Source organism: Equus przewalskii, chromosome X (assembly GCF_037783145.1).
Source record: "Equus przewalskii isolate Varuska chromosome X, EquPr2, whole genome shotgun sequence".
NCBI lineage: Eukaryota > Metazoa > Chordata > Mammalia > Perissodactyla > Equidae > Equus > Equus przewalskii.
In genome coordinates this window covers 59445807-59468298 of record NC_091863.1, presented here as the reverse complement: position 1 = coordinate 59468298, position 22492 = coordinate 59445807, and the positions used below count along the sequence as shown (strand labels likewise).

Sequence of the window (22492 nt, the reverse complement as noted above, 5' to 3'; positions counted from 1 at the left end):
TGGCAATGCCGCCAGTCATTTACCTAAATTCTTCATAGATTTTTGATGGGGAAACTAATTTGACAACCTTCCCACTCTAGGTATTATTAAACTCTCACAGTGACGTGTTATGGGCTAAGTTGAGTACATTTATGAGAGGATAAAACTTTTGACTCTGAGTACACTAGGAAAGCTGCAAGGTCAGAAGATTGTGATGGCACAAAATAATTTGACTTAAACTGCTGCTTCATTTCCGGTAATGGCCATGGTAGTTTTAGAATTACACATCAGGACGAGATGAACTACAAAATTAAGTTTAGAAGTTTGTTCAAAGATGCTGATTACCACTACTAGGTTTTACTCCATAGAGCAACATATATGCGGGCAAATGGACAGACATATTCAAATGTCATGCCTCTCTTTTTGCCTATCAGAATAGCTGACAATTATCACTTACCTTACAGAACTGGCACAAATCACACTGAAAATTACCTCCAGTCATTAGAAATTTTCAGGGCCAAGTCAGTAATGAAAAGGTAAACAGTCTAATGGAAGGTTGAAGCTTCCTTGATGACGTTTATTTTGCTTAATCATGTCTCAGGGTTACATGCGTTTGAATACTTTAGTCCTATTGTAACATCCTTTCTACGGGTTCATTCAAATTTTATCGAATAGTGGCACTACTATATAGTTATTAGTGTTGCAACCTACTCATTTTGCAGTGACATTCAAAGTATTTTTCTTACTCAAACCATGAAATTACTGGCTTTGGTGCATTTAATGAGAAAACAGGACACACTGCCATGAGAGCATTCCTCTAGTATTTCATGTAATAAGTAAAAAGTTTTCAAATGTTTGGTTAAGTCTAAATCTTTATCTACATCAGGTAAATCTGGAGATTTCCAAAAGCCACTCACCTGATAACTAACAATGCCAGGTCAGTGAACTTTAGAAATCACTGATTTAGCCAATACAGACAGGCTGCTCGACTGAAACTATTTTGTGCTTACTAGAGCACCATCAACAAACTACTACATGAGGCTTACTTTACAGCCTTTGACCAAGGAATTAATGAAGCACATGGTGTAGATGTATTCTCCAGTCAATACCTTACACACAACATCCAATGTCATACTGAATTCAGGAAAATCCAAAAATCTTAAAGTTGGTATAATTACAGAAAGCCAACAGCAGAGGTCACTGATAGTAGTTAGATAAGTGAAAATAAACTCTATTTGACAGATCCTTTCTTTAGTAACATCATAAAAACCCCAAATAAATATGCTGAAAAATCTAAAGCTCTAATTAAGATAAATGTGCCAAGGGAGCCAAGGAGCTAGCTAGTCTTCAGATATTCTAGTTCATTTGATAGGACCATTCTTCCCATGGGTCTGATGACACCCCAAATTCTCCTGGCAGGAGTGAAAAGGACTTAATAATGCCAATTCCAACTATAAACATAAATGACAGGTAGAAATTAGTAGGCATACCAAAGATCTGGACACCAAACTTTTAACTCAAAGATGATGCAAAATAACTCTGTGATCAGTTATTCATGAACTACAATTTCCGCCTACTGTAAAGTTGACTTCCGAAATTTTCCCTTCACACTACCTCATAGAGAAAAGCTATTTTAGAAGTTGCATAGCATTTTGACTTTAACATTAAGGTTAAATAAATGAAAAGTCATGGAGCTTGGTTTCATTTACAAAAGAAACAAACCAACCTACAATGAAGCTTTCAAATGTACTTTATTCTTCAATCATGTCATATTTTAATGGGTACACAGTGTTCTCACTTGGCATCAATTATGAGTTGGTTTTGAAATAATACATTATAACAACCAGCTGGGATGATTACTGGTCTCTCCATTCCTTTGGGGTGACTCTCCCAACAGGGGACAGGTTCCATTCTATTCCAATTTGTGTTGCTGTCTGTAAGAATTAAAATGCTGTCAGTTATATATGTTTAAACCAGAATCCACTCTCCCTTAGAGACTATTTCTTAAAAGTGCCAAAGGTATTCTGCTCTATGGTTAAAAACACACAGAAACTCACCCGAGATATAGTGCTCTCTGTGTAGACCAAACTTAATTGCTGGCCCAATTCTCTAGAGCAAAGGAAATGTTCTATATCTGCACTGTCCAATACAGTAGCACCAGCCACATACAGCTATTGAGCAACTGAAATGTGGCTAGTATGACTGAGGAACAGAATTAATTTTATTTAATTAATTCAAATTTATATTTTGCATTTCTATACTACCTTCTCAAAACGCTGCTTCACTCAACCACAACGACCTAAATACTGCAAAAGAACACTTTTGTAATATCCCTTTATTAAGGACCACTTCACCTCCAAAATGCCTGTGATCACACATTAGTTCAACATCTGTTTACTCTTCTAATTAAGCACACACGCTTATTTTAATAGTGTATCTGATTTTAGGAAGATCAAACAAGAATGAAAAACGCCTATTAATAAAGCATCTTTGTTTATTAAGGCAAGGGTTGATTCATATCCTTTAAAATCCACTTATGTATTTATCATTAACTTCAAGACACCTACTTTTAACCAGCAAGTACACTGACTGGTAAGCAGGCTGTTAAATGTAACACGTAAAAAGCTAAAGTATTGAAAGCAAGTCACTTTATAGCTCATCCATCAGAAATGCTGTACTCAGCTCTCGGGGCAAAATTTTAGAAGAAAAACTGATTAAGTGAAGGAAGGTGGCCCAAAATGGTGAAAACCCTGGAAACCGTATAACAAAAAAATGACTGACAGAACTAAGGATGTTTAATCTGAAAGAGAAGATCCAGGAAAGATGATAGCAATTTTCTAATATCTAATGGCTGATACATGGAAATGGGATCAGAATTTGTGTTGCAACGGAATGATGGGCAGAATATGAAGGAGGCAGATTTTACCTCAACAGAAGATCCTTTCAACAGCTACACAATACAGAAAGGGCTGCCTTGTGTCCAGTAAGCAACTTGTTAACGGAAAGGTTAAGAACAGATGATGGATGAATACTGAATGTTGAGGAAGAAATTTCTGCACTAGGTGGGTGATTACATTAGAAAATTTCTAAAGTCACTTCTAACTAGACATGTATACTAATGTGTGAAAACATTTCAAATACATGAACTAAATGAGAATGAAAAACATCTAAAACATCAATCAAGAATACTTACATATGCCCATACAGCAATACAAAAAGTGGCTCCACTAGCTAATACCGCATTACCATATTTGTCATGGAAATCAGGTGTCCGTTTGTGGTGGCTCTGCCTTGCCACTGTTTGCTGAATTCCTCGAACTTGAAAAAAAAATACAGAAGCATATCCATCAATTGTCAGGAAAAGAAAACGTATGTAATTGATACTGCCAATTAGGAAAGCCAAGGAAACTAACTTTACAGTATTATGTAGTTCAATAAAATGCTATATTGTAGCTAAAAGCAAAGTAACATAGTTTGAAATGCATCAAAAATAAGATGAACTGACAGACGGATAAATATGTGACAAAACGAATATACCAAAATGTTAATTGTAGAATCTATGTGGTGGGTACATAGATGTTCATTATATAATTCTTCCAACTTTTTTGTACGTCTGCAAGTTTTCATAATAAAATGTTAGGGGAAAAAAAACAAAGAAAAGGCAATGTCAGTAACATTCACTATAAATCGGTATTTGTATAACCTCTGGAACTTGGCTCCTATTCATTAATTTGAAGGCTTATGACTTCAATTTTCACTAAGGTTTACTCAGCAGTGCTCAACAACTTACAACATAAAAGGGTAAATAAGTTTAAAATGAACTTCAAATTAAAGCACACTAAATGTTTATGACCTTAAAATTAGGAAAAAACCCTCCAAAAACTAGAGTAATACTGATTTTTAAAAACATTACTAATGAATACAGCACCATGATAAAAGAAATGGGGTATATGAAAATACGTAAGACAGACCCTGTCCTCAGGTAACTTACAGTCTAGAGGAGGATATCAGACATATAGACACAAATCACTATAATACAAGGAAGTAGAATGTTAGCTAAGCACCTTGAATAGCAGGTAAGATTAGGTTATGCAGATGTGGGAAAGACGAATCTGAAAAAAGTAGAGACAGAGAAGCCTATCGTACTGAACTAGAAAAGCAATTAGGTTTCGTTGAAGGATGAAGAGCATAGACAACTAATAGGGGGTAAAACTAGAAAGGATCATGGAGGGTCACTTTTTTGGTAGAGGTAAAGGTTTTCGAGCAGAATGACAACATTAAAACTTTCCTTTTACTTTTATTTTAGTAGAAAGAGTTTTCGAACTGCCTCTGGAGACACTTAGAAGGGTGTGGGAAAGAGCCAAGATTGGAAAATGCATTATTTCTCTGGTTTTCGCTTCTTCTCCAATCTAAGCAGCAGATCCTCATCCTCTCAGAGCCTCAGAAGGTACTTAAGTACGCAATGGAAAACGCATTAAAGAAACAACAATGCTGCCCATTCACTTAAGAATATAATGGTTTCTGTGTGATATAATGGGTTGTTTAAGGATAGTTATTTGACCATTAATGGTTTCTTCTCTTAACTGCCTTACAGGTTTTTTTTCACCTTTAGTCAAACTTGAGCAAATTTACAAACATTTTACAATATACTCTGCTCTAGAGCAGTTAAAAACCGTGTGAATTCCACATTGAGAAAAACCCAAAAAATTCCCTTCCTGAGGTACAAGGCCTGACCTGCTCAAAGGGCAAAGAAATTAAGATTACTAAACAATTCTGCAACGCTTCATGACCTCAACACTCAGGTCACCCAAGTAGATTTCTTTAGACCTCTCTTCTGTGACAAAAAATGGTTTAGTTACCACTTACTGGTAATCTCATATAATCCTCAACAACTCCGTAAGGTTATTAACCCCTTATTTTACAAAGGAGGAAAATGAGGTTCAGAGAGGTTAAATCATTTGCCCAAAATTAAAGAGATAACAGACGTGACTTTTGGAATATGAAAAACCAGTCGGGCAAATATTTTTTGGATATTGTCAAAGCTGCTTGAGTGTTTAGAACACAATCTAGTAATATCTCCAATGATTCAGTAAACTGAAAATAAAAAGATGGCTGAAGAAGCTAAATGGTAAATGCTTAAGGTCACTTTCATTGTAAAACAACTGCTCACATTACTCAAGGTCACCTTCAGCGCAAATCAAGCACTGAAATGAATTTTCTCTCTCCAATCTAGTGCATTATCTATACATAATACTGGTCTCAAAATTTCCCTGTACCTGTCTAACTTTTAGATACAGAAAAAATGATCACAACTGCTTTCGGGGCAGCAAATACTCAGATAACAACCCACAGATAACATAAAAGCTGCAAGGCTACCATTTACGTTGTCTCCCTGCAATGAAACCAGATGAAGCGCTGGATTTACAGTTTTCTTCCGTTACGGTTACAAGAATTGGAGAGAAGGTACTTCTATTTGGAGGTAAACGTATCCGCAAAGCTAAAATTTACGAAATTATTTAAGGAGAGGTGTCCACCAAGCGTCTCCTTCCCTGAAATCGTAGGTTACTTAATAATAAAAAAAAAAGTAAGCGCTAGACTATGACTCCGGTAAAAGAAAGAGAGCTGGGAACCGAAAACAGAAACACTGGGTGATTAAGCTAATACTAAAGACATCTTCCCACTAACTTGAAGCGAGGTGGGAGACTGAGCATTTAGGGTTAGGTTGGGATGCAGATGGAGGGAAAGGGCACGAGAGACCACGAGGACAAATGGATAAAAGGCGGTTGGAAATGATTTGCTCACAATTTTTGCTCACCTGGGAGACGACTTAGTGCGTTTTTGGCCAAGGGAAACATTCTGAAGCTGAAGACAGAACTGCGGCAAGTGCAGCTGCCGGTTTCTTGCTACTGCACGTCAGGTACCCTTGCAAAGAGCCCTGAAAAACAAAATGGCTTTCGGCTGGGCTCTTTGATGAGATTTAATGGAATCTCGCGAGACCTTAAAAACCTATCACAATTGTAATCCTCTTTACAGCAAGGAAATATAAAGGCCTTTCGGGAAATGTAGTTTCACGCGTTATGAGTGACGTATGATGGTATTTCCCGAAGAATGAGAGACAGCCCCCCACCGCCACCCCGCCTTGAAGCTAGGCTCCATAGAGGAGAGCTGCGACACTGATCTTAGACTGAGTCCTCAAAGGCACCAGCTTCAAGATAGAGTTTCAGAAGCTTAAGCTTGTATCTCGCTCCACGCTAGCAGTTCTTTCTGTTCCCCCCCCAAACTGACTTCGTTTCTTTAATTTTTTTGTCTCCTATTACTACATACTAATTCGTTTAACTTTTAATTTTGAAATGATTTAAATTTAGAGAAAAGTTGCGAGAATAGTAAAAAGAATTCCTAATATTTGGATAAATAATATGATAAAGCAAATTTAACAAATCGTTGGTTGTAGAATCTTGATGTTGGGTGTTCAGAGTATAATTCTTTCACTTTTTCTATATGTTTGGATATTTTCATAATAAAATATTAGCGGGAAGGAAGAACTGTATACCCATTACCAAGGTACACCAGTTGGTAATATTTTGCCACGTGTTCTCTCTCTGTTATACATATATATAGGGGTTTTTTTTTGCTGAACCATTTGAAAATAGCTTGCGTACATGATGTGCTTTTACCTATCAATACTTCAGGGTTCATTTCCTGAGAGTAAGATATTCTCTTACATAACGACAGTACAGATAACAAATTCAGAAATTTTAATATCGACACACTACACCTCACAGACCGATTTCACCAGTTGTTCCAGTGTCTCTGTTCAGAATTCAATCTAGGTCCCCGTGTTGAATTTAATTGTCATGTCTCTTTAGTCTCCGTTAAAATGGAATAGTTCCTCAGCCTTTGTTTGCCTTTCGTGGCATTAATTTTTTCTCACTACAGGTAAGCTTTATTTTCTCAATTTAACAGATGATGGAAGTGAGGTGCAGAATCCTTAAATGACTCGTAGAAGATCATGATTAGGCAATTGTTAAGAGGCAGAACTGGTAACGGACATTCTGACTCCACAGGTCTGTGCTGTGTAATGTTTTTGAAGAGTACAGGCCAGTTATTTTGTAAAAGTTCCCTCAGATTATGTGTGCTTGATGTTTCCTCATAATTAGATGCAGTTTATGCATTTCTGGCAGGAATACTACATAACAGATGTCTTCTTAGGGCATCTTATCAGGAAGCATATATTAGATTATCCCATTATTGGTAACACCAGCTTTAATCATTTGGTCAAAGGAGTGGCCTCCAAGTTCCTACACTATAAAGTTACTGTTTTTCCCTTTGCAATTAATAAATAACATAACGAACACATTGAGACTATGTGAATATCCTATTATTCATCAAACTTTCACCCACTAGTTTTTATATCCATTGATGATTTTTGCCTAAATCAATTATTAGTAGGAAAGTTGCCAAATGGTAATTTTCCACCTCTCTCATTCCTTCTATATTTAATAGTGGGTATTCTACTGTAAAGAGGAATTTTACTTTCTCCCCTATTTATTTGTTCATTATCAGTGTGGATTCATGGATTCAATAGGCTATAATCCATTAGTATCACAATTCATTTTAATAATCAATAGTTCCAGATGTGGTGAGTAGGAGTCCCTTCAAGCTGGCTTATATGTCTTTTTTTAACGTCTCCATCATATTTTTGAGCATGTCTTTATTTTCTGACACAAGATGTTCAAGGCTTATCTTGTACTTTCCCTGCCCCAGCATTAGAATCAGCCATCTCTCTCAGGAGCCCTCATTTCTTTTAGGGATGGCATAATTTAGCAACCTAGATTTGGCACGAGGTGTGCTCATTGATAGTGGAGTGTCATTGCTTCTAGTCCTTTCAGTGAATAGAGGTAGGAATATATGTTATGAATGATAAGTTTATACTAATACCTCCAATTCAAATCCAACCCCCAAAGTTCTTCTTTACTTTTTCTCATTTCATATTTGTATCTCCTTCAACAGTGAGATTCTTGGCTCTCAATAACATCAATGTTTTTACATAGTGCATTACACCCAACATATTTTCAGAATTGCTATATTTATATCACTATGAAAAACAAACCTACTTAGTAGAGTTTGAGATTTGCTTGTAGTTATTTTTTTCTTTAGACTAATGGTATATAATCAAAGTAGTGTGTTTATAAGTTATTCAGATCAGTTCTTTTATTCTTTAGTATAGTTTTCATTTGAAATAGAGTTGGGTTCCCTTTTTTCTGTTTGTATTCGATTTAAGTTTTTTTCTCCATTCTTATTGATTTGACTTTTAAAAACTTTATTTTATTTTTTAAAGATTTTATTTTTTTCCTTTTTCTCCCCAAAGCCCCCTGGTACATAGTTGTATATTCTTCGCTGTGGGTTCTTCCAGTTGTGGCATGTGGGACGATGCCTCAGCGTGGTCTGATGAGCAGTGCCATGTCCGCGCCCAGATTCGAACCAACGAAACACTGGGCCGCCTGCAGCGGAGCGAGCGAACTTAACCACTCGGCCACGGGGCCAGCCCCTATTTTATTTTTTAAATAGTGGCAAAATATACATAACATAAAATTTACCATTTAACCATTTTTAAGTGTACAGTTCAGTGGCATTAACTACATTCACATTGTTGTGCAACCATCATCCCCATCTGTCTCCAGAACTTTTTTCATCTTGCAAAAACCAAATAATTTGGTTTTATATTTTGATTACTTAAAAACTATTAACATTACTCCAAAAGTTGAAACTATAAAACTGGTGTGCTTAGAGAAGTGTCCTTCCCTCCCATAATTGTTCCACTACATTTCCTCCACCTCCTGTAGGAAACCAATTTCATTAGTTTCTGGTTTAAACTATCTAGGTTTCCTTTTGCAAAAATGGGCAAATATGTATATATTTTCTTATTTCCTCTTTTATTCTACACAAATACAGCATGATATGCATATTCTTTTGCACTTTGTTCTTTTTCACTTAACAATAGACCTTGAAAATTCACATCGTTTACACAACTCTTCTTCATTCCTTTTTTTACAGTTGTGAAATACTCCATGGTGTTTATGTACCATAGTACATTCAATCAGTCTCCTATATTTGAACATTTGGGTAGTTTTTAGAATATTTCAATTACAAATAGTGCTGAAGTGAATAACTTTGTGCACATGTTTTTGCTTATTATTAGAGTAGATTCCTACAAGTGGGATTAGTGGGATTGCTGGATCAAAGGATAAATGCTCGTGTGGTTTTGTTAGGTAGTGTCAAATTACCCTCCATAGATGTTGTACCATTTTGTATACACCAGCACTGTATGAGGATCCCTGTTTCCCCACAGCACCGATGATAGCATGTAATGAATTGTTGCCAACATGATAGGTGTACTTTAAATTTTTACCTTAAATTTTTATGCTCTTTTTTTCTAAGATTTTATTTTTCCTTTTTCTCCCCAAAGCCCCCTGGTACGTAGTTGTGTATTTTTAGTTGTGGGTCCTTTTTAGCTGTGGGATGCCACCTCAGCATGGCTTGATGAGCAGTGCCATGTCCATGCCCTGGATTCGAACTGGCGAAACCCTGAGCCGCCAAAGCGGAGTGTGCGAACTTAACCACTTAGCCACAGGGCCGGACCCTACCTTAATTTTTATTTGTTAAATTTACATGCAGTAAAATTCACTCCTTTTTGGAGTGCAGTTCTGTGAGTTTTGACAAATGCATAGAGTGTGTAACCACCCCAACAATTAAGGAACGATTCCATCACCACAAAAAATCTCCTTGTGTGGCTCCTTTGTAGTTTTTACCCCTCTCCCTGCCTCCAGCCCCTGATAGCCACTGATCTGTTGTCTGTCTCTGAGTTTGCATTTTCCAGAATGTCATATAAATGGAATCATATAGAACGCCTCAGTGTACTTTTATATTATTATGAGCGTCTATAAATGTTTTTAATTTTTTTCATATCTCTAGATCACATCGCTTCACTTCAGAACCAGCTATTTTCCCTTCCATAGCCATCTCCTTGTCTCTGCAACAAAATGAAATTATTTTACCCTGTGTGTGTGTTTCCCAGCAGAGCCTAAAAGAGTAGTCATGACGTTCCACCTCAGTAAAACAAATCCAAACTATAGGCAATCGATTTTATTTTGTTGGTATTTTCCCTCGTGAGTATATTATTCTTCTTTAGTAAAATCATCCCAGTTTTACAACCTACTATGATAAACAGAACTGAGCCAAATAAATGGAAACTTCTTCAGCTATATAGGATTTTTATTTTTTACATAGGGGAATTGGATGTTTAATGAAAACTGACTATGACAAAAACTTGACAGAAGTGCTTTCCTAAAACCTAAGTTTTGCACCCATCTCCTAGACAATAACATATAAAAAAGAAGGCATTTACTGCCTATAACCCGAAATTTAAGTCCTTGTTGGTGCCTTAAGTAATAAATTAAGAGGTTTAACTTTAAAAATGTCACGAATAAACAAAACTTAAAAACACTTTTGACGTCCGCTTTGTTCAGTGCACATAGCATAGTTCCTGAGACAGAAGGTATTCAACAAGCTCTTGATCATTTACTTTTTAAAATCTCCCTCAGTGATATTAAGTATATTTTTTTGCCTTTCGGCTTTTACTTTTTTAAATTTTTCATATGAAACACTTTGGAGGCAGAATGAAAGACTAAGCTAGCTTCCATCATTCACGTAGTTAGGTCCAATTTTTCGAGAATATTACACGAAAGAGGAAGATTTCAAACACTTCTTAAATGAGTCTAAGAACACCCGCTTTGAGCAATCTTCAGCCATGTTGGACTCAAAAGCCGCAACACTTCACAACTGCGCACGCCCATTTGAAGAGCCGCTGAGCGCGACTTTACGTCTAATGAAAGGGGCGGCCCATCATCCTTAGCGGACCAATGAAAAAGATCCAGATTATCCTTTTGCTATTGGCTAGCGGAGACCAATTAGAAGTGAACCGTCTTTTAGCGGGCGTCTAGCAGTAGAGCGCCGTGACGTAATGTGAGGGGTCGCCCGGCAGGGCTGAGCAGGACCAATGAGGAGGGGTCAGGGGCTGGTTTGCCTGTTCTCACGCCCAACCCTGAGCCCCAGCCCGGGGAAAGTTTCTCTTCTGGGAGGGAGAGGAGCGAACATGGCAGCGCGTTGGTGTCTTTGGTGTGTTTCTGCGACCGTGGCGGTGGCGCTGCTCGTGTGCGGGGTTCCCTCAGCCTCTGCCCAAAGAAAGAAGGAGGTGAGGACGCTGTTTCCGGCAACACGGGCTCTTTCCAATGAGTGAGGCTTGAGAGGGTCTGCTCTCTTCCCGACCCCCTTTCCCCGCCCGCTCTGTCTTCGGCGGCTCCGATTCCAGGCTTGTGGGGTTCACTAGAGAAGAAACTGTAACTCCTTGTCTCCTGGGGATGTAGAGTCTGAGAGTGAGGTGGGCTTGGTGATAACTTGGCTCCTACAGGCCTGTGCATGTGCATAGCCGTGAGTTTTGACACTTCTGGAGTCTGGGCCCCATCAGGTAGCTGGGTGGGGGGAGTTCGACTTTAGGTCTAGGGAGTAGAATATCTGAGTCTTTCTGCTGTCAGTAGATGTAACTCACTTATAGAATGATATATAACAATCCACTCATTTATATAATTGAGAGCTATGTATTTTGTAACATTTTCACTTCAGGAATGCGAGAACTAAACTGAAGAGTGAAACCATGCCAGATTTATTACAATATCCAAATAATTGATTCAAAGCAATTCACAGGAGTGGAAGCTCTTAAACCATTTGCAACCATTTACCAAATGTCAAGCGTGCCAGGCGCTGTTCTCGGAGCTTGGTATACGTGAGTGAACAAAACTAATATCCCTCCTTGTGGAATTTACTGGCTTTGGCAGGTGGAGGAGATACAACATTCTTTACTCACCATTAAGCAACCCACGCACAGAAATTTTTTTTTTATTGAGATAACATTGGTTTATAACATTATATAAATTCCAGGTGTACATCGTTATATATTTCGATTTCTGTGTAGACTATGTCATGTTCACCGCCCAAAGACTAATTACCATCCATCACCACACGTGTCCTATTACCCCTTTGTCTTCCTCCCTCCCCCCTTCCCCTCTGGTAACCGACAATCTAATCTCCCAAGCAGAGGAATTTTAACATTGTATTTTGAAACATTTGTGGCTTACAGCCATATGCTCTTAGAGCTTTAAAGATTACTAGCAATGATTTATGCTCTCTAATTTTAAGTATTAACCCCTTTTGAGAGATGAAGGAACTGACACTGAGCAAAAGAGGGGTTGGGGGCTTGCCCAGAGAAGTGCAGGTCTAGAGGCTGAGCTGGGATTCCACCCCTGGTCTGAACTGCAGAGCCTGTGCTCTCTGCCAGGTTACAAAGACTTGTTTTTCAGTGACTTGTTTTATTTATTTATTTATTTATTAGTGAGGAAGATTGACCCTGAGCTAACATCTGTAGCTGATCTTCCTCTTTTTGCTTGAAGAAGAGTGGCCCTAAGCTAACATCTGTGCCAGTCTCCTTCTATTTTGTATGTGGGACACTGCCACAGCATTGGCTTGATGAGTGGTGTGTAGGTCCATGCCTGGGATCTGAACCAACGAACCCCAGCTGCTGAAACAGAGCAAGTGAACTTGGCCACTGGGCCAGCCCCTGTTTTATTTTTATGGTGAATTGTTTCCCCCATGTGGTAGAAGGGAAGTTCCTTTTCCTTGCATCTGGTGTCATTTTAGGGAGGCAGCATCATAAAAATGAAAAAGCATGGTCTTTGATAAAATTATCCGTATGTCATGATCTACTTCTGGGAATCTGTAATAGAGAAATAATATGAAATATGGAAAAGAGTGAATGCACAAAGCATACTGAAGCATAATAAAAATGGTCATAATAACGCTCAGATGGTGGATAGCTTTTCCCTGCTTTTCTTAGTTTTCCAAAAACTTTTGTAAAATTTTAGAGTGTGTATGTTAATACAACCAAAGTGATATTTAGCAATTTACTCTGAGTCTCATTTTCCTTATCAGTAGAATGGGAAAATGCCTATTTCTTTGTACATTGTGAAAATTAAACGAGATGAAGGTTGTAAAGTGCCTAATGCAGTACGTGGCGTGTAGAACACGTTAGATGAATATTAGAAAATAAAATAAGATTGTGTTCCTCTATGGTAGTAAAATGTTTTTTCAATTGATCCTTTTGTAATGTTTTTATGAAAATTATTCAGAAAATAGAATTACCTGCATATTTTGACAAGACAGACTGTTATTGGAAAAATGTCTACATTCTCCGACATTGCTTTGAGAACTGACATGAAAGTGTCACATGTGCAAAACTCCTGCAATTCTTTAGAAAATACCTTATTACTAAGAACCAGAGGCTCAGTAGCAGTTGCAAAACAAACTGAAACACCCCCAAAAAATAAAACATCAAGGAGAGGCGACAGTGGTATACTTTAGCCCTATCCAGGAAGTAGGTGAACTGCGAATGGAGCAGATGGCATTTAAGGATTAAACATGCTCTCTTCTTTGCTCACTGTCTCCTTCAGTTATTATCTGCCAATTATGTTCCCAGATCTGTTCAGTCTCACTCCTAATTTAAGGATGGAGTTAGAAATTTATTGCTTAACCAAGAATTTTATTTTACTAACGTCTGGAGACTAGTGGATGATTAAGAAAGCTAAAAATATCAAGAATTTTTATGAATAAACTATCATGATCTAGAACACAGATACAATCAAATAAGTTTCAGGGGAAAGGGAGGTGCATTTTAGAGGAATTCAGACTGATGATGCTTAGCTTTATTACTTCTGAAATTCAAAAGAGATCTTAATGGCAGGATCAAATTTTAGCTTTAAATGATAATGGGTTTTTATATGCTGTTTTTTCCCCCTAAGGAAGATGAGCTAACATCTGTGCCAATCTCCCTCTGTTTTGTGTGTGAATCACCACCACAGCATGGCTGTGGACATGTGTAGGTCTCCGCCAGGGAATCAAACCCGGATTGCCAAAGTGGAGTGCACCAACCTTAACCACTAGGCCACAGGGCTGGCGGCTCCTGTATGCTATTTTTGATGAGTGATATTCAGTGACAGTAGGAGAATTTGTAGTTGTTAACGGGCTTAATCTACTTAGAGCTAATTGAGATAGATATTATGCAAGCAGATAGAATGAAAGTAAACTGTTGTCTCACTGCCCTTTCTTGGCCCTCTTAATCCCTGTAGTCCTAAATTTTCATTATACTTGATTATTACTAACAGGATTAGAGATATGAATTGACTTCCTGTTAGTGGGATTATTTTGTGGCCATACTCATTTAAATGTTTCAAGAGAAGAGAAAGACTTTAAGTTTACTTAACTTTGTTGGTATTATATTTTCCTTGTGAATATCTTTGCTCTTCTGTTTATTTTATTTGAAAAGTTGGAAATAGAGTAATGTACTCCAAGAAGGGGAGAAATCAATTGATTGTGGAAGTCTTTGCTTATAAATTTAATGTTTTTCCATAGTAACCCTGTATTTTGTTTTGAATAAATATATCCAAAGCAAATTAAAAACTGCAGATGGATATATTTTCTTAAATGTTCTTTAAAACTGTTAGTGGAAGGGGCTGGCCAGGTGGCTTAGTGGTTAAGTTCACATACTCCGCTTCAGCCGCCTGGAGTTCACGGATTCGGATTCTGGGCTCAGACCTACACACTGCTCATCAAGCTATGCTCTGGTGGTGTCCCACATACAGAAAATAAAGGAAGATTGGCAACAGATGTTAGCTCAGGGTTGATCTTCCTCACCAAAACAAAAACAACAACAAAAACCTGTTAGTGGAAAAAATATTTCCAATGTGAGTTGTTTCCAAATCAATTTCTTGAGCTACTGAGTGGTTCACTTGATAAACGTCTTACCTTTGTGTACCATAGTCCTTGGAAGATGTGTTTCTGACTAATAACTTTAAAGTATTAAACAGTAAATAGAAGGACCTGAAGGGCACAGGTAACATTTTAATCTTTTATTTTGAAGGTTGTGACTTTGGAAGATAAAGAAATATCTGGAGAGTGAATAGTGGGACTTAGTGGAGAGGCTATAGAAAAACAAAATTTTTCTTTCTGAGCCATAGCTTTCAGTACCCACACAATGGGCTCTTGACAACAGATGAGAAGCACCCAAAGGAAGAAGTTCTTCAGTACTAGAGATTTACTGCAATCAAGACATCTTTCAACTCAAATGTGAAGAAAAGAGAGATTCCTTTATAAAACCATCTACTAGAGAAGACGAAAGACTAGTAAAAGAAGTGTCTAGGAATTATTGAGGTGTTATATTTGAGTTGTCTAGAATATATCACATTCTTCCAGGAAGATCAGGTGGTGGTTTATTATTAGGAATGGTGTATTTTTTCCCATTGTTCATCATTTTTTCTTTTTCTTTTTCTTTTTGAGGAAGATTAGCCCTGAGCTAATATCTGCCACCAGTCCTCCTCTTTTTTGCTGAGGAAGACTGGCCCTGAGCTAACATCCATGCCCATCTTCCTCTACTTTCTATGTGGGATGCCTGCCATGGCATGGCTTGTCAAGCGGTGCCACGTCTACACCCGGGATCCGAACCGGCAAACCCTGGGCCCCCAAAGCAGAACATGCACACCTAACCACTGTGCCACCGGGCCCCCCCCCCCGTTGTTCATCATTTGAATCACTTAATGTTTATTTAATTTCCCTGTGTTATGCATAGAAATTTATGTGATGTGGTCCCTGTCCATAAGAATTATGTAGAGCAGTAGTTCTTAAACTTCAGTGTAAATAATCACCTGGGCTACATGTTAAAATTTCATAATCTTGGTGGCTGGCCCCGTGGCCGAGTGGTTAAGTTCGTGTGGTCTGCTTCGTCGGCCCAGGGTGTCACTGGTTGGGGTCCTGGGTGCGGACATGGCACCGCTCATCAGGCCATGTTGAGGCGGTGTCACACATGCCACAACTAGAAGGACCCACAACTGAAAATATACAACTATGTACCGGGGGCTTTGAGGAGAAGAAGGAAAAATAAAATCTTTAAAAAAAAAAATTTCATAATCTTGGAACCTACCCTAGACCTACTGAATCAAATTTATTGAAGGATGAAACCTAGACGTCTGCACTTTTAACAGGGTCCTTTATAACAACCACACTTTGAGAAACAGGTCTAGAAAGTTGATTTTCCATTACACTAAGGGCTTGCTCTGAGAAGTTTTGGTTTACTTTATTACCAAGTCTGTCTTTTATATTGTGTTTTGATCGATAATGAATAAAAAATTTTTTCAAATACATAAGATTATAAAGACTTAAATTATGCTATGAAAATTCTTTTCAGTTTAGAGCAGTTGTTCTCAATGAGGGAGCGGGTATTTTGCTTCCAAGGGTTATCTGGCAATGTCGAGAGACATTTTTGGTTGTTGCAGCTGCGGATAGGAGTGCTGCTGGCATCTGGTGGGGAGAGGTCAGGGATGCTGCTCAACATCCTGCAGTGTGCAGGACTGCTCCCCACAACAAAAATTATGTGGCCCAAGATGTCAGTAATGCCACTGTTGAGAAATTCTGGGTTAGAATGATCATGGACTGTTGGAATCCCTATTCTGTGTCTTTCTTAACCTCTCTGATCCTGTTGACTCAACAGTTAAATGAGCATAAAAATAGAGTATTAACCTCATAGTGTTGTTTTGAAGATTGAATTACTTTATAAGGAGAGAAGTTGACGTCTGACACATACACACTAGGCATTCCAAATAGTAGCTGGTGTTTTCTCCATAAAATCAATTCAAGATAGGCTTACTATAAGATATATTAAAAGATTAAAAGGTTAGATCCTTGTGAATAAGGATTATAACTTCTAATTATCACATTCCAGGCTATGTTCATGCAATTTTATTGTAAGAGTTTAAAACTAGTTCATCTTTTGTTGTGGTCAGTCCTGAGTTCATTTTAAAGAAAATGAACTCAGAAAGTAAACTAATTGCCTCTGTATTAAGCAGTCTTTTTTCTTTTTTTTTTTAAAGATTTTGTTTTTCCTTTTTCTCCCCAAAGCCCCCTGTTACATAGTTGCATATTTTTAGTTGTGGGTCCTTCTAGTTGTGGCATGTGGGATGCCACCTCAGCATGGCCTGATGAGCGGTGCCATGTCCGTGCCCAGGATCTGAACTGGTGAAACCCTGGGCTGCTGAACGAACTTAACCACTCAGCCACGGGGCCAGCCCCTAAGCAGTCTTTTGAGGTGATAATCCTATTTTATAAGAGCTTTAAAGAGAATTTTTAGTTCCTTTGAAGTAATCTCTTCTACTTGGTAAATTATTTGGGGATTGAATAGCCAGAAATGTGGTCTTTCCAGTCTGTTAGTAAACAGGAAGAGGAATATTGTAAATTTTTTACATAGACCTGGTTGAAAAAGTCTGTTCAAGATTTTCGTTTAGAAGACTCAACATATTTATAGTTAATTGAAAGCATATGTATTTGTTTTGTCGGAACGATCATATATCTATGTGATTGCCTAGAGTTAGACCAGGTAAAACTAGTTCAGTAACTGTTACTGCTTTACGCTTTTTTTCTGAAAAAGCCCCAATTAGAATCTGTAGCCACGGTGAATAAAATAGCGAAATCATGTTTTAATTTGCTGATAACTGTCAAATTTAATTTGAAAATGTAACAAAATTAATAACTGCTTTAAAATTGTGCATATTTTTAAACTGTGAACTAATATCGTTCTCTCAACTGTGAGGATCATTCAGGCTGTATCAAATAATAATTCATTTTGTTGGAAAAACTGAATAAATTTAATCTATGCAGCCTTAATTTAAATCAAATATTCGCTGTTCTTGACAATTGTTGATAACTAATTCTCTTGTTAAAGGTGAACTAGCCTCCATCACTTGCCCCTTATCCTGTCTACCTTCTAGTTCACTCTCTTCCACTGCCTTTACCAAAGACCTGTTTCCTTAGTGTCATTCATTGTTCCACAAGTCTTGTTAACTATTTGTTATACCAGTGTTTTACGAGTGTGTGTAGAGTGTGTGTATTTCTCTATGGGCTTAGAGTCTTTATTCAATTTTCCTTGTGTGGCATATTCATTTTGTGGCTCTTACTGGAATTATTTTGTATCTGCTACAAAACTAATTTTTATGCCATCTTTCTCTATTGTTCATAGAAGTATACTCAGGAAATATTTTTTTTCTGTGTTGGCTGAACTCAGGCATGCTTTAGAGGTAAATCATGCATTTTCAGAATTCATGTTACTATTCCCTTCCTGAAATTAAAAAAAAAGACCCTTCCATTTCTGTGTAAGTGTTTGTGTATGCAATCATCTTTTCTTTCTTATGTGTTAATGCATACAAGTGAGTTTATTCCTAGCTGAATTCTGTTAAATAGAAATTCAGTACACACAACTGAGTGCCTGCTATATGGTAAAGGTCTGTGTGTGTCTGCTCTCCAGTAGCTCATAGTTTAGAGAAGGAAACAGATGTCGAAGTATCTTAGAATGATAAATGCTGGAATACAGGTAAAAAGTGTTGTGAAACATCTGCAGGGGAGGATTAATATGCTTGTGTCCTTGGTCCTTGGCTGCTTAGGAAAACCATTTAGGGTCACTCAGTTACAACCCACTAGACATGCATTCTTTGAGAATTTTGTTGAGGTTACGGAAGCCACAGAAGCTATTAATGGTTCTAGGGATTGTTTTTCTTAGCCTAAGTCTGAGGCAACTTATTTGCATTACTGACACCTGTCTTTTAAAGAGTGCTATCTTTGTAGTAGGTTCATGATCCACTTCCATGTTGAAAAGGCACATCCTACCATCTGTTCTCTGATGATTGAGTTTAAGGAGAGGGAACTATTTTTAAAGTTTGAACACCAGTGCCCTGGCCAAATTTCAGTGTAAGCAATGGGAAACATACTGGTCAAATGCTTCTGAATAATAAACCACTGCATGATTTCCCAGCTCTTTATATTTTATTTATTTATTTATTTATTTATTTATTTATTGAGGAAGATCAGCTCTGAGCTAACATCTGCCAATCCTCTTTTTGCTGAGGAAGACTGGCCCTGAGCTAACATCTGTGCCCATCTTCCTCTGCTTTATACATGGGACGCCTACCACAGCATGGCTTGCCAAGCGGTGCCATGTCCGCACCCGGGATCCGAACCGGCAAACCCCGGGCCACCGAGAAGCGGAATGTGCACACTTAACCGCTGCACCACCGGGCTGGCCCCTTCCCAGCTCTTTATAAACATATCCCTGTAAAGAACAAAGCCATAGATTAGCCTTAACTCTGCGTTGAGATTCTTGTCTTCCGCACTTCTTTTTTATCCTTTCCTGTCTTCCTACTACTCTTGCAAAGTGTGAATATGAGGGTGGAGATGAAGGGAAGGATAAATATGATTGCACTTAATTTCAAACTGAAATTCTCAGTGACTAACCATGCTTCTCTTCCGTTGCCTCATCATGACTGGCTATTAAAAAGAAGCAAATGTAGCTCTTTCTTTGTGTAGATGTAAATTTTTCATTTCTCTGGGGTATATGGGAATGCAATTGCTGGATTGTATGGTTATTATATGGTTAGTTGCTTAATTATTTAAGAAACTGCCAAACTGTTTTCCAGAGTGCCTGTACCGTAGTGCATTCCCACCAGCAATGTATAAGAGATCCAGTTTCTCTACCTCCTCACCAGCATTTGGTATTGTCACTATATTTTGTTTTAGTAAGAGGTGTGGAGTGATATCTCACTGTGCTCTTAATTTGCATTTATATAATGGCTAATGATGTTAAACATCTTTTCATGTGTTTATTTGCCATCTGTAGATCATCTTTGATGAGATGTCTTTTCATATCTTTTGCCCATTTTTTAATTGAATTGTGGTTTTTTCACTGTTTAGTTCTGATAGTTTTTTTTTAATTAATGTTATGATAGATTACAACCTTGTGAGATTTCAGTTGTACATTATTGTTAGTCACGTTGTGGGTACACCTCTTCCCCCTTTGTGCCCTCCCCCCACCCCCCCTTTTCCCTGGTAACCGCCGATCAGATCTCCTTGTCAATATATTAACTTCCACCTATGAGTGGAGTCATATAGAGTTCGTCTTTCTCTGACTGGCTTATTTCGCTTAACATAATACCCTCGAGGTCCATCCACGTTGCTGCGAATGGGCCAATTTTGTCTTTTTTTATGGCTGAGTAGTATTCCATTGTGTATATATACTATATCTTCTTTATCCAATCATCAGTTTCTGGGCATGTAGGTTGGTTCCACGTCTTGGCTATTGTAAATAATGCTGCGATGAACATAGGGGTGCAAGGGACTCTTGGGATTTCTGATTTCAGGTTCTTAGGATAGATACCCAGTAATGGGATGGCTGGGTCATAGGGTATTTCTATTTTTAACTTTTTGAGAAATCTCCATACTGTTTTCCATAGTGGCTGTACCAGTTTGCATTCCCACCAACAGTGTATGAGGGTTCCTTTTTCTCCATAACCTCTCCAACATTTGTCGCTCTTGGTTTTGGATGTGTTTGCCAATCTAACGGGTGTAAGGTGATATCTTAGTGTAGTTTTGATTTGCATTTCCCTGATGATTAGCGATGATGAACATCTTTTCATGTGTCTGTTGGCCATATTTATATCTTCTTTTGAGAAATGTCTGTTCATGTCCTCTGCCCATTTTTTGATCAGGTTGTTTGTTTTTTTGTTGTTAAGCCATGTGAGTTCTTTGTATATTATGGAGATTAACCCTTTTTCTGATAGTTTTTTAAAATATATTCTAGCTGCTAATCCTTTCTCAGATATGTGGTTTGAAAATATTTTCTCTCTCTCTGAAGCACGTTTTTTCATCCTCTTTAACAGCATCTTTCGCAGAGAAAAATTTTAATTTGATGAGGTCCAGTTTATCCATTTTTTTTCTTTTTATGAATCATGCTTTTGGTGTCAGTCTAATAACTCTTTGCCTAACCCTTGATCCTGAACATCTTCTCCTATATTTTTTCCTAAAATTTTTGTAGTTTTCATTTTTACATTTAAGTATGCGATCCATCTTGAGTTAATTTTTATATGAGGTGTGAAGGTAAGTTCCAGGTTCATGGTTTTGGCTATGGATGTCCACTTGCTCCAGCACTGTTTGTTGAAAAGGCTATCTTTCTTAGAGAGTTCCTTTTGTGAAAAATCAGTTGGCTATACTTGTGTAGGTCTATTTCTGAGTTTTTGTTTCTGTTCCCTTGATATATGTGTCTATCTCTTTATGAGTACCACCCTGCCTTGCTTATTATAGCTATATAGTAAATTTTATAATCAGGTAGAGTGATTGCTCACACTTTATTCTTTGTTTTAAAGATTGTTTTAACTATTCTAGTTCCTTTGTAGGTGTTTTTTTTCTTTTTGAGAAGCAAAATCTTTCTAAAACTGGCTGGTTGGTTTAACTCAACGTTCTTTGGAATCTTTGACAAATGAACGGTTTTATGATTTTATATTATTTTGTCTATTAGTAAATAATAAACAAGTCACATCAAACATGTAGTGTCTGACTAAATCTCATCATGAAATATTTTTTTTTGAGGAAGATTCGCTCTGAGCTAACTACTGTCAGTCCTCCTCTTTTTGCTGAGGAAGGCCCTGAGCTAACATCCGTGCCCATCTTCCTCTACTTTATATGTGGGACACCTATCACAGCATGGCTTTTGCCAAGCGGTGCCACGTCTGCACCCGGGATCCGAAGCGGCGAACCCCGGGCCGCTGAGAAGTGGAATGTGTGCACTTAAGTGCTGCGCCACTGGGCCGGCCCGGAAATAATATAATTTTAGGAATCATCATCATCAGGCCCAACTACCAAAATTTTATTTTCAGGTCTCACATTTTCTATGTACCTTTCCTTGTTAGTCTTCGTTTTTAAGTAAGTTGCCTAGTTAAAAAGACCTCTAAATGCCAAATTGAGAGTATTAACAGCATGCCCCCTTTGTTTTCTTTAGATGGTGTTATCAGAAAAGGTTAGTCAACTGATGGAATGGACCAATAAAAGACCTGTAATAAGGATGAATGGAGACAAGTTTCGCCGCCTTGTTAAAGCCCCACCAAGAAACTACTCCGTTATTGTCATGTTCACTGCTCTCCAGCTTCATAGACAATGTGTCGTGTGCAAGTATGAACTTTCAACTACACTTTAAAATTAAATAACTCATAAGATTTTAAGCATTTCTCGATCTCAGAAGAACCAAATTAGTTCAGTGGTTACGTACACAATACGTATACCATGGTTAGGGTGTCTGTAGTAACACATATTACTGCTGCTCTTTTATAGTCATTTCTTGGTTGTCCATCTTAGTGGGGGGAGCAAAGAGCAGGGATAAAGTAGTGTGGTAGACATCATAGGAATAATTTAAAAATCTGACAATCATCTTATAAATTGGTATCAACTTATATAAATGTATACCAATAGCATTGATGTAGTGTTTTATTATTTGTAAGTGCTTTCAACTTCATACTCTTGTTTTATCACAACAACCCCAGAA

The 22492-nt window shown here is 37.7% G+C and overlaps 2 protein-coding genes across 2 annotated transcripts in view; one reads left to right on the top strand and one right to left on the bottom strand.

Annotated features, from left to right (window-relative positions):
• Positions 1-1711: 1711 nt before the first annotated feature.
• COX7B (cytochrome c oxidase subunit 7B) lies at positions 1712-5955 on the bottom strand. The gene is made up of 3 exons (XM_008508692.2): positions 5795-5955; positions 3173-3297; positions 1712-1913 (listed from the first exon to the last, which is right to left on the bottom strand). The coding sequence occupies exons 1-3, from the start codon at positions 5832-5834 to the stop codon at positions 1836-1838; spliced, it is 243 nt and encodes an 80-aa protein (XP_008506914.1). The 5' UTR covers positions 5835-5955; the 3' UTR covers positions 1712-1835.
• A 4956-nt stretch (positions 5956-10911) lies between these two features.
• MAGT1 (magnesium transporter 1) overlaps positions 10912-22492 on the top strand; it is a 44710-nt gene continuing 33129 nt past the window's right edge. Inside the window, exons 1-2 of the mRNA XM_070605798.1 lie at positions 10912-11230; positions 21953-22122. Coding sequence (XP_070461899.1) covers positions 11036-11230; positions 21953-22122 — 365 coding nt within the window. The 5' untranslated portion in view covers positions 10912-11035. The remainder of the gene's footprint in view (positions 11231-21952; positions 22123-22492) is intronic.